Source organism: Tremella mesenterica, assembly GCF_000271645.1.
Source record: "Tremella mesenterica DSM 1558 unplaced genomic scaffold TREMEscaffold_8, whole genome shotgun sequence".
In the NCBI taxonomy this organism is placed as follows: Eukaryota; Fungi; Basidiomycota; class Tremellomycetes; order Tremellales; family Tremellaceae; genus Tremella; species Tremella mesenterica.
In genome coordinates, this window is record NW_006711232.1 from 145,912 (window position 1) to 162,009 (window position 16,098).

The following is a 16,098-nucleotide window of genomic DNA, read 5'->3' on the forward strand; positions in this document are numbered from 1 at the left end:
ACGTACTATACTGCTACTAACGTTACATTTCCAATAATTTATCAATAGCTACGCCTAGATCATTGTTACATCCCTCTAATACTGCCTCGACAATCTCCTCGTCAAGTGCTGGGAACATTTGATGAAGTGTCGTCACGTTCGCTCGACGAGTTTGTTCGTATGCGTCTTGTGACATTTCGAGGGTATTTTGCAATTGTAATGCTGAAAAATCTGGAAGAGGTATATCACCACTTGGAGTTGTGCTATTCGTCAACTCTGATCATCCCTTTGACCCATAAGCTATACTCACCTTCCTGAAGGTGGATGAGAATTTTCTCCTAGTAATCGTACTTGCCTCGAAGGTGTTTCAGGAGTCATCATCTGTTGAAGTCTACTCGAAGTTTGTTTCCTAGGAGTTTCACGAGAATCATTTTGTTCTTGTCTCAATTCCGATTCTCCATCCCTTGAACCTCCCGCTTTCCAAGATCGTTCCACATCACTATCACTTCCATCTTCTGAAACATCTTGTTGTTGCATATTGTCCAATATCTTTCCAATGGCATTCAAAGGTTTGCTCACTGCTTCCGATGCCAGATTCCCAGTTCGTTGTAAGAACCTACGGGTGTTGTTGAGAGTAGGGAAAGATGTGGAGAGTGATAATGCTCTAGCTGGTTCTTCACCAGGTGTGGCAGCTGCGAAAGGTGACATTTCCGATGGTCCCGTGGGTTTTGAAGGCGACATAGTGGGTGAAGGGGGAAGATCTTGAATGGCAGCTTCGACATTATTTTCGAACTCTTCTTGAGTAATATTACTGAGACTTGACGCGTCCATAGTTTCGATAAAGGCAATAGCTCCACTCTGTATTATCAGCGATTTCGTCAAGCCATCATCGAGGAATTGTATTTCAATGGAAGGATAGAAGTCAGGAGGAGAGAAAGAACTTACCAGACTGGACAAATAGTATCCGGCCTCACCTTGAAGTCTGGGGGCACTTCGGAACCTGTTGATATATTCAATGTTTGATAGCAAATTGTCTGGGTTGGCTCGGAGAACAACGAATATGAGAATAGGGACGAAGGCGTCAGCGGAAGTGGCATTGGCTCCGTAGGCATGTCGTATGAGTCCTGCATGTAAGCACAATTTCATATTCTACAGAAAAGATTGCAGATGAGGCGAGTGGAAATCTATAAAGTTTTGTCAAAGTGAATGAACACCTGCAAGGAGGTTCGAATGAGGGGCGATGGACGGGAGAAGGGCGACAGAGATGAGTCAAGAACCCACCAAAGATAACCTTGCAACAATTCAAAATACAAATCATTTTATCTCTGGGCGCTTTGTAATGGTTAATCTTAAGTAGCTCTATTACTCTTCAGTCCTCATCTTAAAGCATGAAAGACTGACTCACCTTGCTCAGCAAATCCTAAGAACCCTTGACTCGCTTCTCCTTCCGGAACGTCTAGATGTCTTTCCCTTACCCAACTGAATAATCTGACTCGTTGAGAAAAGACGGCATCTCTTTCTAGATCGTCCGTTGTGACTGGTTGTGAGGGGACCAGTTGTGGTGTGAAGGTACTTTCTGTCAATTACACTCATGATCGTACAACTCTTATGACTGGTGAATACCCACCCCCTGAGGCAGCATACGGCGAGGAGAGATATGAGACTGAGCAGCTCCGGAAGAAAAGGCAATTGACGGAGAGACAATTATGATAGCTACTCACTGAAAGATTGGGGGAGGAGGGAGGGGACTGAATTGGAAGTCAGATAAACTAACACCCACAAATTGTATAAACGGTTCATGACCAACTTCTCCATAGCTTCCATGGCATTATCGAACTCTGCGGAAGTTTGAGATTTCCAAGGTTCGCATTGTATCATCTTTCCCTCGATAAACTATTATAAGCATATTTTCTCCATGAAGAACCACAACTCAAGCAACTCATTCCAAACAACGCCAAAGAGATGATCCGAACATCACACTGCATTGAACATCAGACATTCCCAACATACACTTTATCGACTCTTCGGTGATCATGTACTTTGTGAGAATGAACAAGTTGAGAGAATTGACGAGTTGTGATCACATACTTTGTGAGAATTTACAAGTTGAGTTGGAAGATGGAAACAACACTCACTTCGAGAAAATCTCGGATCAACTTGACTTGTTCATTCACTGTAAAAGGTTTCTTAGCAAAACTAGAAAGGAAGCTTTCCATCAGCTTCATCTGCTCCTTTCTCACAGAAAAAAAGAAAGAAAGAGAGATGAACTTACCTTTTCAAATACCTTGCTATGGGTTCAGCACTTCTTGTACGTAGATCACGTAGAAATCCAGAAAAGTTAAAACTTGGTTCTCCTGATGGTGTTTGACCATTCCCATCTTCTGTCGTTGATCTACTTTGACCAGTGGATGATGGTTCTTGAACGGTATTTCTTGGGTTCATCGGGGTTGTAACATCCTGTGAGGGGACGATAGGTTGAGGAGCAGGAGTGGAGAATGGATCAAATTCTGATATGTCTGTAGATCTGATAGGTGTTTGAGAAGATTGAGGGGTGGACAGAGGGAGGTCTTTCGGTATAAGTTTTGGAAGTGGGGCATCGGGAGGTTGAGAGACGGTATTGTTTGTTGGTCTGGGTGTGTGAGATTCTTCGGCTGTTTGAACGGGTGATCTGGGAGATGTTGATGATGAGGTGTGGGTGGAAGGGCCGGATACAGCGATATCGTCAGACATGATAGGGACAAAGAGGAAGGATGCAATGGGAGAAGTGAGTACGAGGACGTGAGGAAGGAAGGAAGGTTGATGACGACACGCCACACGCAGACTATCCGAAAATGGAGGGCACACTACAAGCAAGGACATGCAACGCGCAACGACGCCTCAAATGAATGTTGCATGTCTCTCAATCTCTCTAAGTAACTATTTCCATGCCAGACGTAATTGTATACCATACCATAGACCCATGCACACCGTACCAGGTCACAACAGACCCTCTGCGATTCGAGCAGCGTAGTAGCGTACCTGTCATCGTCAGCGAAGAACTTTTTCGTCACACGATATCTATCCCGGCCATCTGGAGGTCTCCAATGCCTGTAAGATATTGAGATATAATGAATCAGACTTGCCATCTGTGAATGACATCAGCAGGGATCGTACACCAAAAAAGAAAAAAACCTATCTTCTACACCTTGCCTGACGTTGAACTGAGGCTGCCACCCGAGAGTCTCCTTAGCCCTGGTAGTGTCCGGGCGACGACGCTGAGGGTCGTCCGTGGGCATCTCCTTGTGGATGATGTTGACACGCTTGGCAAGGGGGTTACCTTGTTCCTTCTGAACCTTTTCCACGATGTCCTACACCATCAGCACAAGGAGATTTCTTGAGTGAGCGACTCACACGGACTGCTTCGGCGAATTCGATGATCGTGAACTCATGCTGATTACCGATGTTGACGGGACGAGTCTCATCTCCATTCATCAAGAGAATGAGACCATCGACAAGGTCATGAACATATTGGAAAGAACGAGTCTGATTACCGTCGCCATAGACGGTCATGTCCTCGCCCTTGAGAGCTTGGATGATAAAGTTGGAAACGACACGACCGTCGTATGGGTTCATACGGGGTCCGAACGTGTTGAAGATACGAGCGACACGAACGTCGACACCATCTTGCCTCATGTAGCCATAAGTGAGGGTTTCGGCGACACGTTTACCTTCGTCGTAACAAGCACGAGGTCCGATACAGTTGACGTGACCCCAGTAATCTTCACGCTGAGGGTGTTCCTCAGGGTCACCGTACACTTCAGAAGTGGAGGTGATGAGGAAACGAGCTTTGGTACGTTTGGCAAGACCGAGCATGTTCATAGTGCCCAAGAAGGAAGTCTTGAGGGTCTTGACTGCATTGTATTGGTAGTGCGGGGGAGAGGCTGGGCAAGCCAAGTGGTAGATTTCTACTACATCAGCAAAGTCTAACGGGTATGAACTCACGGTCCACTTCAATCAAGAAGGGGTTGACCACATCGTGTCGGACCATCTCAAAGTTCGGGTGACCGACCCAATGAGACACCTGAATGTCAGCTTGATCTCAACATGCAATCAGATAAAGTGCGGTACCTACCGTGGTTCTCGAACCTGTGAAGAAGTTGTCCAATACAGTCACCTCATGTCCCAAAAGCATGAGACGGTCAACGAGGTGAGATCCTACGAAACCGGCACCTCCGGTGACTGCCGTCAATCAAAAATCACATGCATGAAGTTCACTCACCCAAGATCCTCTTCCTCTCGGCATTCGGGAGAAGCTTCACGGGAGGGAATTTCGCTACCGTGGTGAATTGGATCGAGTTGGAGCTCTTGTCGTAAGTCGATTGGGCTCCGTAGTCCTTGGGAGGTGCACCGGAAATGTTCTTGGTGGCGTCACCATCTTTGACAAAACTAGGAGACTGTGGGTCAGTGGGTGTAGGAAAGTTATGCATGAGTACCCTCTCACGGGGATAGACGAATAGTCAAGAAGGCAGAGAAGTGTGGGGCGGGAAAAAAAGGGCACAGAGCTCAGGCGCAGTCACAAATGGTATGACCGGAAGGCCATTCAATATAGTGAGGTGAGTCGAGCTTAGTGGGGAAATGATGAGAAGGAAGGTTTGACTCACAAGATAAAGACTCCTGAGAGTGTCCATTTCGACACGAGAGTCGAAACCAAAGCGGTCGTGACCGACAGTGATGATGTTCTCTGGCTGTGGAGTGTCAGCGCCAAGTGGAATGCAGTGGGGTTGATCAATTGCAGCAGCTCAGGGTGACTCACTTTCTCAGAAGCCATGTCGTCTAAGATCTATGAGGTGCTGTTGAGCAGAAAATTAGCCAGGGATATGTATTAAAGATGAAAGAAGGAATGAAAAGAAGAGGGCGTCAAAGTGTATAGTAGTGAGGGGGAGACTTAGGTTATGGAGCTACGAGTAATAGGTAAAGTAAAGTAGGGCGAGCTTGGGGAGGGAGCTGCAAGCGGCAATTGGTTGAATCTTTTCAAGCCTTCGCGTGGCACCCGAACAACTGCAAGTCTCACAGCCAATCCCTCCCTGATCCGCCACTTCCGTCGGAAATTCGGTAATGGCGGGTGTGACCGCTCACCCCCCTCACCCTCGGCCCTTTGGACGCGTCCACTTCTTGTCCATTCTTTCGCGTTCTTAAAACACTTTTAAAACCTTTCCATCAATCCTTTCCCTCTTCTCTTCATCTCTCTTCTGGTCTATCATAAAACAACATCCATAACATTTATAATGTCTGCCGACGCTGCTCCCATCTCCCCTCCTGCTCCCGTCGAATCCCATACCAACGGTAATGGTCCTACCAAAGAGAAGGTGGAGGGTGTCACTAACGGTACAACCGAGAACAAAGCCAAGGATGCTGCTCCTGCTACAAAGGACGTGAAGGAGAACACCAAGGAGGCTTCAACCCAGGAACAACCCAAGTGAGTCTTCTGTTCAAGAGTGTTATTCTGGCTGACCTTCACAGAGATGAAGATGGTGAGCGTATTTTGTGACGTTTGAACAAATCAACTCCAGTCTGACATGAACAGTCAACCCTACTGAAGCGGAAGGGGAAGATGAAGCACCTACAGCGAATGATCCTAAGGGAAAGGGAAAGGGAAAACGTGAAGCCAGCCCTGAAGTTCCAGAAGAGAAGAAAGCTCTGGAGGAGGAAGATGAAAATGACGAAGATCTGATAGTACCAGGACGGAGGAAGCGAGCAAGAGTCAATTACGCCTCTGTGAGTTTGCCTCAGTATAACGTGACTGACAAGCAGGCCGAGGCACTGGAGAAGGCTGGATTAAAGCCTGAAGAGGAGGACGAAGAGGATGACGAGGTCAACCCGGATCATCTGCCCGCTTCCGGTGAGTTATGAGTACACACTGAAAGCTTTGCTGATGATCAGAAGATCAGGATGATGATGAGGAGAACGAGGAGGATGGGAATGAAGATGAAGAAGAGGCGGAAGATGAGGATGAGGGTGATGATGATGATGAAGAAGAAGAATGAGTCTTCAAAAGATCTTCAGGTTACATCAAAAACTGTGCACCATTTCGACATTTTTCAAAATCTCCATTTCATGTTTATGTAGCATGCATATATGCTTGCTCACTCAGTTATCTTACGTCGAGCTTCTTCCTCTCTCGTTCGAAAGAAAGAAAGTTCCGCTTGCAACTTTGGATGGGTCGCTTGTCCAGGTCCGGAGACCAATTCTCGCATTATGATCTCGTAGATTGATGATAGGAACGAATGTCGATCTGATGATGCCTTGATTTTAGAAGCTTGTGTTTCTATTAGACGAGTCACTTCCGTTCTTATACGTGTCATACTGTACCGTGAGTCATGTGGTGAAGTCAAAAATGAGAATACATACCTAGAAAACAACATCACTTCCTCGGCTGTCTCACTCAGAGTGACGACGCATGAGAATAGAGCCGCATAATGAAGAGCAATTTGTCGTACGGTTCCATCTTTAACGCTTCGTCCCATAAACGCAGCCAATCCTTTCCCAGCAGCTTCATCTGCCAATCGATGAACACTGGTGATATGCGAATCCATCTGTTGTCGGTATAACGGCCACATGGCCAATTTCTGCCCTTGTAGAAATGGTAGGATAGGAAGGGTTCCGCGGGTTTCGCAAGTCGTCAAGAGCTCGTCGTTCAGACGTATCATGATCAAGAGAGGTACAGCGGGAGGCGGTGGAGTGATCATGGATTGAAATAAAGAGTGACAATATTCAAGAGCTGGATCGAAGACTTCATGCCATATTCTTTCTGGCTCCTTCAAACCTTCGTCATCCCGTCCCCAAGTAGATCGCCCACTTTCAGATGGGGATTCTGGACGGGAAGGAGAGAGTGGGGCGGTCTTTTCTCTAATGTGTAATCGACCGAAGAAGCGGACCAGAAATGTGAATTCGGCAGAAGCATTGTCTACCAAGACCAAAGATAATGAACGGAATAAAGCTTCCGTAGACATAAGCTAATATCAGCACCTACTGATGAGATATTTGAATACCTTGGACTCACGAAATCTTTGTCATCCGCCATATAAGCTAGTACGATGGATCCATCCTCTCCTTCAATATTTGAATGAGCGTAAACCAAACGCTCGTATGTTTCTTTAACTCCGCTGGAAGAGGTCTCTCCTTCAGTAATGACAGGATCAGAAGTGACGACTCCTAAAACGTCTATCCCTTCTAATGATCTAGCTTTTATTTGTCCCAAAGCACGACAATATCTTCTCATACCAGTCTCATAATAAGCTCTGGCAGCATTGACATAACCTCTCTCCACCTGTTTTGCCAATCTGGGACTTTGTCGATGTAAAAAAGCATAAAACGTTTGATATTTAAGTAACAAAGATGTTTGCAATACAGCTAAATTCGTTGATAAACCCTTGGAAGATGATCGTAATGGTTTGATAAGAGTGAGTAGGAAGGTAGGTAATTGTATGAGAGCTTTAGTCTTTAGACCATTGAGAACACCTTCTATTTCTTGTGTAGCTTTCACTCGTGTACGTGTGGCTATAGCATTGATCTTCTCTTCTAATCGAGGTATGGCCAATAACCATTGTTCGGGATTCTGACTCGGAGTCGTATCTCGTAGAGTTAAAACGAGCCAAGGGGGTAAGATTACATCGATGAGTAAAGAGTTGAGGGAAGGGATAATGATCTGATCTCAGCAACTTATGAGAAGTTTGAAATTATGAGGCTCACTTTTCGACCTTCGAGTTGACCTTCTATATCTGCACTTTTCTGTTGAAGCTCTGAAATTTGACCAGAGACGGCAGATAAATCGGTCTGGAAGTTGGAGAGATATGCCGCTAGTGAGGATAACAATTCAGTACTTGACTGCGATCAGCATAAAAGCAAGATGTAAGAAACGCACTTGGACTGCTTGATCAAGCTCGACGTAATCTCGACGATGACGAAGGACTGGGATCAATATGAGCTCAGTAATGAATCGTTTATGAGCACTCACAGTACTCTCGGTCATCGTCCTCGTGTTGAGTGCCCGAAGGTCCAGCTCCGGGAGAGTCCATAACGCCCAGCTGCCAGATGCTGCGCTATGACGAGGAAGATAGTCTGACCAGTAGTAGTGACGCGTCAAGATAAGCTACGCAGGTAGTAGCTACTAGCTAGTTGTTATCAGTGTCCAAACTGAGATCTGACCAACTTTGGACAAGCCTGAGAATCGATGAGCAGAGAAGAGAGCGAGGGCGGTAGGAAGTTAGTTAGTGAAACAGCAACAAGCAAAAGCGAACGATTTCAACCTACGATTCGCTTCGTTTCAACCTTTTCTCTCTTCTTTCACTACTTTCATAGGCCAGTGTTCAGTGAAGCCAGCAAACCTAGCATTTCCGCGAGCAGGTCGTGCACCTTGCAAGCATGTCTGAGCTATTCAAAGATATTCCAGAGTTTGTAGAGGTACGTGATCACCTCCTTGACAGAGCTGATGCCAGACTCGCATCGGTGAATCACTCACCGCTAGGACAGAAACTCTAGGTGGGTTGGATTTCATTGACAAGTTTCATCTCTGACAATGTCAGCTTCGTTTCGCGAGTTGGGACCCCCAGATCTATGCCATGTGATCAAATCATCAGGAAGCAAGACCGCTCAGAAAGATGTGAGTTACATCGTCTTTTACTCTTCAACCATGCTGACAGCAGCTCGGCTCATATCATTATTGGTTGGTTTCGATGATATTCACTGTACAACTTCTGATCTCAGTTCCGGGGTAGAGGTTTCTTCCCCTGCTACTGTGGCCGCATATTTCAACTCCTTGCAGTTCTCTGTCGATGATACACCCGCATGGTACGGTGGAAAGGGAAGTAATTGGAAAGTGAGAGGAGGTACTTATTGGTAAGTCTGACTTATCAGTCGTCGATCTTGACTGACAATGAGCTGTTTCAACGCTTTTGCTAGGGTTGATATGAGAATCGACGTGTCAATTCCTGGAGGTGTGGATGCTTATGTCGTCGATCTCAGAGGAGACAGGTAAGACTTTTTGCCAGAGAATATGGAAATGATCTGATTAGTAGACACGAAACCTCTGCAGAGTTATGGCAAGAAACATATATGTCAGCTATGCTACGTGCTATATGTTACTCCGATGACGCTTCGTATCGATTAGCAGGATATAGAAAGGTTGATCCTATCACTACCACAGAAGCAGAGCTTCGGTTTCTCAAGGCTTCTGAAGTTCTGTTTTACAAAGGTCAGTTACTCGTACTGATTCTTCCTATACCTCTCATTCTATGATCTCCATAAGCTTGTTGGTATACTTGAAGAGAAGGTTTTACTGACAGTAGGATAGGTTGGCAACTTGGTTCTGACCCCGAAATTCAAGTAGCGACAAATATCACCAATCATTTAACAGCAGCGATAATGAAATACTTTTCCGAATCCTTTCGGTTAGAAAAAGCTGCCAATCTATTCGAGAAACTTTCTGCAAAAGATCCAGAATTAGCAGGTTTGTTAGCGAGGAGTTATCTCGGAATGAGTGAGTCTCACTTGAACCTTCCTATCGTGCTAATAATATGTAGATGAAGAAATCAAAGCTGTCAAAATAATGCACGCTGCATTAGAACAAAATCCACAATCTTATCCCGTCTTACATGCTCAATGTGATTTTCTCTCGAATAAAGGTCGACATGAATGGGCTCGACAAATAGCTCAACAAGCAGTCAGTTCAGCACCTAGTGAATTTGTTACATGGGCGAAACTCACAGAGTGCTTCATCGTTTTGAATCAATATGAATCGGCTCTTCTTACTTTAAATTCTTGCCCCATGTTCACCTTCAACGAAAGGGATCTTCATCGGATGCCGACACCTGCACGGAGTCATTTACCGATAAAAAAGTTCATTGCGGATTCTAATATATTGGATGAGGATGGCTCTGCGGATAATGAGGTGAGTTAAATTACAATTTACCGTCGCCTTTTGCCTCCCGTGATAACCACCCCATAAGATCACGCGAGCTGAATGCGATGTGACCTTCTTTCAGAACATAACTTATCTTTCAAGAAATAACACTATGGGGCTGTGGCTCGAGAGTGGGGTTCAAGATAGATGCTGATTTACAGGCCGATGTGGCTTTACTACGACTACCAGCCCCCGGTCTCAGAGGGACGTTCGCCAGAGCCTACTCTATGCTCACATTACTCGTCTCGAAGATCGGTTGGGACGAACTACTCAAAACTAGATCATCCGTATTCGTGATGGAAGAAGAATATCGATTACACAAAACCGTCGCTTCTGTCGATCTGAATGGCACCGACGCTTCTTCCACCGATGGTATACATTCCACCGTCAACACCCCTTCTGATATACCCACCATTCGAATATCCAGTGAATCCACTCGAGGTCAAATAAACGGTGTTGAACATTCCTCCACTTCGGGTCACGAGCCAGAACGTCCTGAATTGGCTCAAGTAGAAGAGAACAATTCATCAATACGAGTTGAGAATTCTGCTTTTTCGAATAAAAGATTATGTGAAAGATGGCTTGATAATTTATTCTTGTAAGTCCCAATTCCCCTCCCATCACACACATATCTACGTAGTCCATATGAAGAAGTACTGGCTGACATTTTCAGAGTATTATACGAAGACTTGAGAGTTTATACCATTTGGAGAGCTGAAATATCTCATTTCAAAACTCAACATATGTCATATCGTAAAACAGGTACAGAATGGGAGATTCTAGGAGAATTAGCATTACGTCTTCATCATAAAGAAGAAGCAAAAGACGCATTTCAAAGATGTCTCGATTCGAAATTCAGCGCAAAAGCTTTGATGAAGTTATTAGAAATGTATGCCAACGAAGGTGATTTACAAAGGACTTTAACGGTAGCTGTCAAGTTAACAACTTACCATCATCGTTGGTATATGGAAGCTTCTTATCCTAGTATGGTGGCACATCATCTTTTCAAACTTGGACAAATACATGGTCATGCTAAAATACAATATACTTTATTAAGTATGGTAAGTTCTTTTCTATATATCATGTTGAATGATCATTGATGGGTTATAGAATTTACCACCGGGGATATTTGAAATTATGACTGGGTATACGAAATATGGGCAGGTATTTGGAGTTGAGGGATCAGAGTTTTAGATGGTACACTGATGATATATCTGAGAAAGTCAGGTGTTCAGGTCGGATGCACTACTTGCTCTTTCATAACAACACATGATATCACATAGAGCGGAGTATTGACCACCTCAAGATTGCGAGTTGCCATTTGGAGGGCCGCAGATAGATGAGGATGAGATGGTCACCCTAACCACATGATAATATCACGATGCATGGAGGTCGGATCTATTCTACAAAGGTGCAATCATTGATGACGATTTGGCGTCGGTTATGGTACGAAGGACGTAATCGTCGCCGCTCTGTCATGGTTAGCTTAACCGAACGTCAAGAAAACTACGAATTACCCACCACGCATATGTATCGTACCCAAGGAAGCTAATTCGTCAGCACGTTCCGGAAGCACATTTCTCAATGTCAAACAGGACGATTTTCAAGGCTGAGTGAAGGAATGTGATCATGTAGTCATTCACTCACAGCTTGATACCCAGACTTTTCTACGATTCTCAGATATCTCACATTGATCCCACTGAGAGTGAAATAAGGAATCTCAAATTTGACCGATATCGGTGCTCTTTTATCCACCTCTTCATTCCTGACGGATGGTAAACCAAAATGAGCTCGCATGAGATAATCTCTACCTCCACCTAGCTGTTTGATCTTCCATACAAAAGCAGATTTCTCAGGTGCGTAAACCACTGATCCTACCGATGTCTAAATTTCAGCTCGATCACTCATAAAACTTTGAGGACGCGGGAGAGAACTGACTCTGAATTTTGGACTATCCGCATCATCTGGAACAGGAACATAAATCTCAACATTGTTCGCTGTACTTCTTCTCTTGAATTGACCTCTGACTTTCACCATATATTCCACTCTAGAACCTCGATGACTCTCCACACTGGCTTCCACCCATACTAGCGGTTTTACAGGTGTAGAAAGTCGATATGACATGAGTTCGAATTCTCCATCTGGAGGGATGAAAGAAATGGTTCTATCATTTTCGAATCTTGATAATCGTACACATTGATGGAATTTAACATCTTCCATTTCTATTGATTTACCTCGAGCAGCTCTTCCAGTACTTTCAAACATTACTTTATCATTTAGACCTAATCGAAGTTCTGGCATTCCGGAAAGATAACATTTCATCTTGACCGCACCTAGAATTTCAGATCGAATGACATTTCCAGAAGCGTTAACCTGATAGTCAGTTAACATGTGGAAAAGTAATGTGGGGTTTATTGAATTGAAACTTACTAAGAGATTGACACTTTCAACAACATCTAAGAAAACTTCATTCTTCCTATATCTTATTCCTTCAGATCTCCATGAAACAGCATTCGTCACTGCCATAGGTGGTCTGACTTGAGTTTCGAGTTTGTGAGATTCTTGAGTTATATATTCTTGTAATATTTTACTCTCGGTAGTTTGAGGATATCCAAAATCCATCATTTCATCTAACAATTCATAAACGATGACGAAATTGTCTCTGATAGATTCTTCTTCAAGCTCTTTGAAATACTCTGTCAAAACTGATGAAAGACGATGAAGGAATGTGATTATTTCAGCAGCGTTACTGTTACGTTTTGATAATGCGAGCACTAAAGCTTATCAGCTAAAAGATTACAAAGAAGGGACAAGGGGGGGGGGGGGGGACTGACGGTAAAGGTTGTTATGACGTATATGCATGTAATTGATTCCTTCATCTGAGAAACAAGGTGTGACTTGAACATTCTCTTCTTCCATGTCAAGGACAAGAGGCATGAATCTTTCGATATGAGAGGGAGGTACATCGTCTCTGTATGATCGTTGGATGAGAGACTGTCATTCAGCTGTGGAAGGAATGTTGAGAGGGAGGAAATCCTCACTTTACCCTTGACGTCTAAAATAGCGACTGAAGGTCAGATATGTTTACACAGCGTGAAGGGATACTCACTCAAACTTGCCATGATGACCATGACAGGCGAGCAGACCGGTAGCTGGCTAGCTGGTGGAAATGCAAGATAGACGCAGCTTAAAACACCTCTGGTGTGTTCGTGTGGGTGCAGTGACGTTTCCCAGGTCATCCCCCCACTTAACCACGTGGAATGCACAGATCGCTTAGCGTGAATAGGCGGCATGTCCATCCACCACCCTCTGCCCGCGATCCGGGGTCCGAGCGTCACAAGACATCTCCCTCTCTACCTCGTCACCTTGTCACTATTCATATACCTACTCCTCGTCTACCCATCTCCTTATCGCCCTCCCTAATTGGCCTCCTTCTTCCTGCGTATAAATCACCATGTCTCACTCTCACGAGGTGCGTTATATGGACTAATCCAACCGGACCGTACTCATTCCAGGTTACCGAAGACGATCTCATCCCTTCCGAGACTGAAAATTACAAGGTGAGTCGGACATCGTAAACCTTGCCCCCTGTATCTCTCACAGCACCTAACGCTATCTCTCCCGCTCCTCGTTCAATCATCACTCTTCCAGTATACTGAAGCTGACGTTGCAGATCACCCCCAGCAAAACGCTTGCTGAGTTGACTGCTCTTGACAAAGTAAGTGAAGAGTGGATCAGAGTGCAGCTGAGAGATTAGGAAGATGAATCGCTGCAGCGATGGAAACAATCTCTAGGACTCAACCCCGGCGGTGGAGCGAATGGTCCCAAAAAGGTAAGCGAAGGTGATTGTGATTGCGCTCATAACAGGTTGTACTCAAGTCGCTCTTCCTCATCTCTCCCACTCTACCAAATCAAATCAATATCGATCTCACGCGACCACCTGCTGAGCTAGCAAAGCTAAAGAAAGAGCCCAGTGAGTTGTTTTCCAGTGATCGTGTTCCGTCCTGACTACAGTGATCATTAAAGAAGGAGTGGAATATTCTGTAGGAATTACTTTTGTGTGAGTGATACCCACGCTGCAGAAAATGACTGGTTGATCCTGATAAAAGTGTGGAGAATGAGATCGTATCGGGATTAAAGTACCTTCAAGTGGTGAAACGGGCGGGATTGACTGGTGAGCAGTTCATATGTATGCGTCAGAGCTTTTAATTGAATCCGGTAGTCGACAAAACAGAGGCCATGCTTGGGTCGTATGGTCCGCAAGCAGAGGCTTACACCAAGATTGTGAGTGATCAAGCTCGCAACCGGTGACTGACCGATAGTTCGCCTCTGAAGAATCTCCGTCAGGCATGTTGGCTAGATCCGGGGCGTATGTCGTCAGATCACGCGTTGTGGATGATGATAAACACGTTTGGCTGGACTTCGAATGGGGCAAGTCTTCCAGATTCGATAGGTTGAAAGAGTGTATTGACATTCCAGGTTTTAAGCTTGGGAAAGAATGGTAAGGGAGGTAGGCTGTAGCTGTGGGGATGGGAAGTATGAGGGAAAACGCCATTGTGACGACGAGTTGCATGTTCATGTTCATTAGTTGCATGTAAATGAGTTTGATTGCTGTCGTAATGCCATGTCATTACTGCAATACATGTACGTGCAATGAAAGTATGGTTGCTTTGAGTCGACACGAGGGAGGGAAGGTTACCGGGGCCCAATTCCACCAAAGCTTCTGCCACAACGGTCTTTGCTGAGAAACACCGATAGCGCCGACCACTTTAAACCCGAGCCCCTTGTGGCCTGTCGCGTTCGGATCCTCGAGCTGTGTCGTCTTTCTCCACCAATATCCCTTTCTTTCTTTCTTTCATCCCATCCTCTCACACTTTCATCTTCTCCCCACTCGTCAATCCCATTAATACTCCAACATGTCAGGCGAGATCAGACGTAAACTCGTCATTGTCGGTAAGTCCCTCGACACTTCGCGGTCGACCTGCCATTCCCGAACCCCAGTCCCTTCCTTTCCTTGTAGATCGGTCCATCCGCTGACATCCGTATAGGTGATGGTGCTTGTGGTAAAACATGTCTGTGAGTTTATCTCATCAACAATCCCAGAATACATCTGACTGACGTTCAGATTGATCGTATTCAGTAAAGGCGTGTTCCCTGCGGTAAATTAAATGCTCGTGCTTTCTTTGTTATAGCTGACGATGATATAGGTTTATGTTCCTACCGTTTTCGAAAACTACGTGGCAGATGTTGAAGTAGATGGAAAGAAGGTGGAGTTGGCTCTTTGGGATACTGCCGGTCAAGAAGATTACGAGTGAGTTATTTTGCCACTCTGAAAATATATTTGAAACAAGGTCTTCGCTGACACGTAAATTATAGTCGTCTTCGACCATTGTCTTACCCTGATTCTCACGTTATCTTGATTTGTTTCGCCGTTGATTCCCCGGATTCTTTGGAGAACGTGCAAGAAAAGGTCAGTCAAAGATTCAACCTCTTCACGAGATCTTTATCTTCACTCGTGTGGACATTCGCAGTGATCGATGCTGATCCATTATAGTGGATCTCGGAAGTGTTGCACTTTTGTCAAGGATTGCCAGTCATCCTCGTCGCTTGCAAGAAAGATCTTCGTCGTGATCCTAAAACTCTGGACACACTGAGCAGGATGGGACAACAACCCATATCAACCGAAGAGGGACGTGCTATCGCGCAAAAGATCGGAGCTCAGAGTTATGTAGAATGCAGTGCCAAGACTGGTGAAGGTGTTAGGGAGGTGTTTCAAACTGCTACCCGTTACGCATTGATGGTGAGTCGATGATCACATAACAAATCTGTAGAGTGCGTTGTTTTAGCTGATGTCGTATAGAGCAAGAAATCTGGACGTGGACGTGGACAGAAGAAATGCGTCGTTCTCTGAATAGAGCATGGTTGTACTCATATCTTGTGCGACGATCCGACCGATTACCCCTCTCCCTTACATTCTTTCCCCCCGACCTCCTCTCCCACAGTCGATTCGACGAGGGTTTATGATTACTGTGGTTTGAGACGTTCTGTTTTTTTCCCGTAATGCTGATGTATATACGCGCCTGAGCTACCATGAGAAATTTGTACGAGGTCGAGTGGGTTGGTGCTGCAACAGAAATAAAGATATTGACATTTACAATATGAGAACATTATATTTCTATTAA

At 45.0% G+C, this 16,098-nt stretch overlaps 8 protein-coding genes across 8 annotated transcripts; 4 read left to right on the plus strand and 4 right to left on the minus strand.

Annotated features, from left to right (window-relative positions):
* Positions 1-22: 22 nt before the first annotated feature.
* On the minus strand, positions 23-2,421 carry TREMEDRAFT_32532 (uncharacterized protein; the record flags this gene model as incomplete). Its single annotated transcript, XM_007005606.1, has 8 exons — positions 23-242; positions 290-837; positions 925-1,103; positions 1,261-1,344; positions 1,385-1,551; positions 1,760-1,872; positions 2,115-2,187; positions 2,252-2,421. The coding sequence occupies 8 exons, from the start codon at positions 2,419-2,421 to the stop codon at positions 23-25; spliced, it is 1,554 nt and encodes a 517-aa protein (XP_007005668.1).
* Positions 2,422-2,852: 431 nt separating this feature from the next.
* Positions 2,853-4,940, minus strand: TREMEDRAFT_71942 (uncharacterized protein). The gene is made up of 8 exons (XM_007005828.1): positions 4,772-4,940; positions 4,620-4,703; positions 4,238-4,412; positions 4,091-4,197; positions 3,961-4,039; positions 3,370-3,923; positions 3,154-3,326; positions 2,853-3,005 (listed from the first exon to the last, which is right to left on the minus strand). The coding sequence occupies exons 1-8, from the start codon at positions 4,784-4,786 to the stop codon at positions 2,888-2,890; spliced, it is 1,305 nt and encodes a 434-aa protein (XP_007005890.1). The 5' UTR covers positions 4,787-4,940; the 3' UTR covers positions 2,853-2,887.
* Positions 4,941-5,243: 303 nt separating this feature from the next.
* TREMEDRAFT_63373 (uncharacterized protein) lies at positions 5,244-6,002 on the plus strand (the record flags this gene model as incomplete). Its single annotated transcript, XM_007005693.1, has 5 exons — positions 5,244-5,434; positions 5,479-5,489; positions 5,543-5,733; positions 5,770-5,857; positions 5,899-6,002. 5 exons carry the CDS (start codon positions 5,244-5,246, stop codon positions 6,000-6,002), a joined length of 585 nt encoding a protein of 194 aa, XP_007005755.1.
* Positions 6,003-6,101: 99 nt separating this feature from the next.
* On the minus strand, positions 6,102-8,033 carry TREMEDRAFT_69256 (uncharacterized protein; the record flags this gene model as incomplete). The annotated part of the gene is made up of 6 exons (XM_007005829.1): positions 6,102-6,321; positions 6,367-6,971; positions 7,019-7,663; positions 7,708-7,842; positions 7,880-7,926; positions 7,973-8,033. 6 exons carry the CDS (start codon positions 8,031-8,033, stop codon positions 6,102-6,104), a joined length of 1,713 nt encoding a protein of 570 aa, XP_007005891.1.
* A 251-nt stretch (positions 8,034-8,284) lies between these two features.
* TREMEDRAFT_71943 (uncharacterized protein) lies at positions 8,285-11,175 on the plus strand. The gene is made up of 12 exons (XM_007005830.1): positions 8,285-8,418; positions 8,454-8,496; positions 8,541-8,617; positions 8,661-8,680; positions 8,722-8,853; positions 8,896-8,988; positions 9,033-9,208; positions 9,308-9,493; positions 9,537-9,904; positions 10,078-10,514; positions 10,590-10,977; positions 11,027-11,175. The coding sequence occupies exons 1-12, from the start codon at positions 8,380-8,382 to the stop codon at positions 11,108-11,110; spliced, it is 2,043 nt and encodes a 680-aa protein (XP_007005892.1). The 5' UTR covers positions 8,285-8,379; the 3' UTR covers positions 11,111-11,175.
* A 144-nt stretch (positions 11,176-11,319) lies between these two features.
* TREMEDRAFT_63376 (uncharacterized protein) lies at positions 11,320-13,038 on the minus strand (the record flags this gene model as incomplete). The annotated part of the gene is made up of 8 exons (XM_007005694.1): positions 11,320-11,388; positions 11,438-11,464; positions 11,564-11,800; positions 11,855-12,289; positions 12,347-12,690; positions 12,751-12,910; positions 12,958-12,983; positions 13,026-13,038. 8 exons carry the CDS (start codon positions 13,036-13,038, stop codon positions 11,320-11,322), a joined length of 1,311 nt encoding a protein of 436 aa, XP_007005756.1.
* A 332-nt stretch (positions 13,039-13,370) lies between these two features.
* On the plus strand, positions 13,371-14,421 carry TREMEDRAFT_69259 (uncharacterized protein; the record flags this gene model as incomplete). Its single annotated transcript, XM_007005831.1, has 9 exons — positions 13,371-13,388; positions 13,590-13,634; positions 13,674-13,748; positions 13,784-13,889; positions 13,931-13,976; positions 14,026-14,090; positions 14,139-14,200; positions 14,239-14,347; positions 14,396-14,421. 9 exons carry the CDS (start codon positions 13,371-13,373, stop codon positions 14,419-14,421), a joined length of 552 nt encoding a protein of 183 aa, XP_007005893.1.
* Positions 14,422-14,736: 315 nt separating this feature from the next.
* Positions 14,737-16,026, plus strand: TREMEDRAFT_44655 (uncharacterized protein). The gene is made up of 7 exons (XM_007005636.1): positions 14,737-14,869; positions 14,965-14,992; positions 15,042-15,075; positions 15,124-15,227; positions 15,293-15,386; positions 15,471-15,716; positions 15,777-16,026. Exons 1-7 carry the CDS (start codon positions 14,833-14,835, stop codon positions 15,825-15,827), a joined length of 594 nt encoding a protein of 197 aa, XP_007005698.1. The 5' UTR covers positions 14,737-14,832; the 3' UTR covers positions 15,828-16,026.
* Positions 16,027-16,098: the final 72 nt, after the last annotated feature.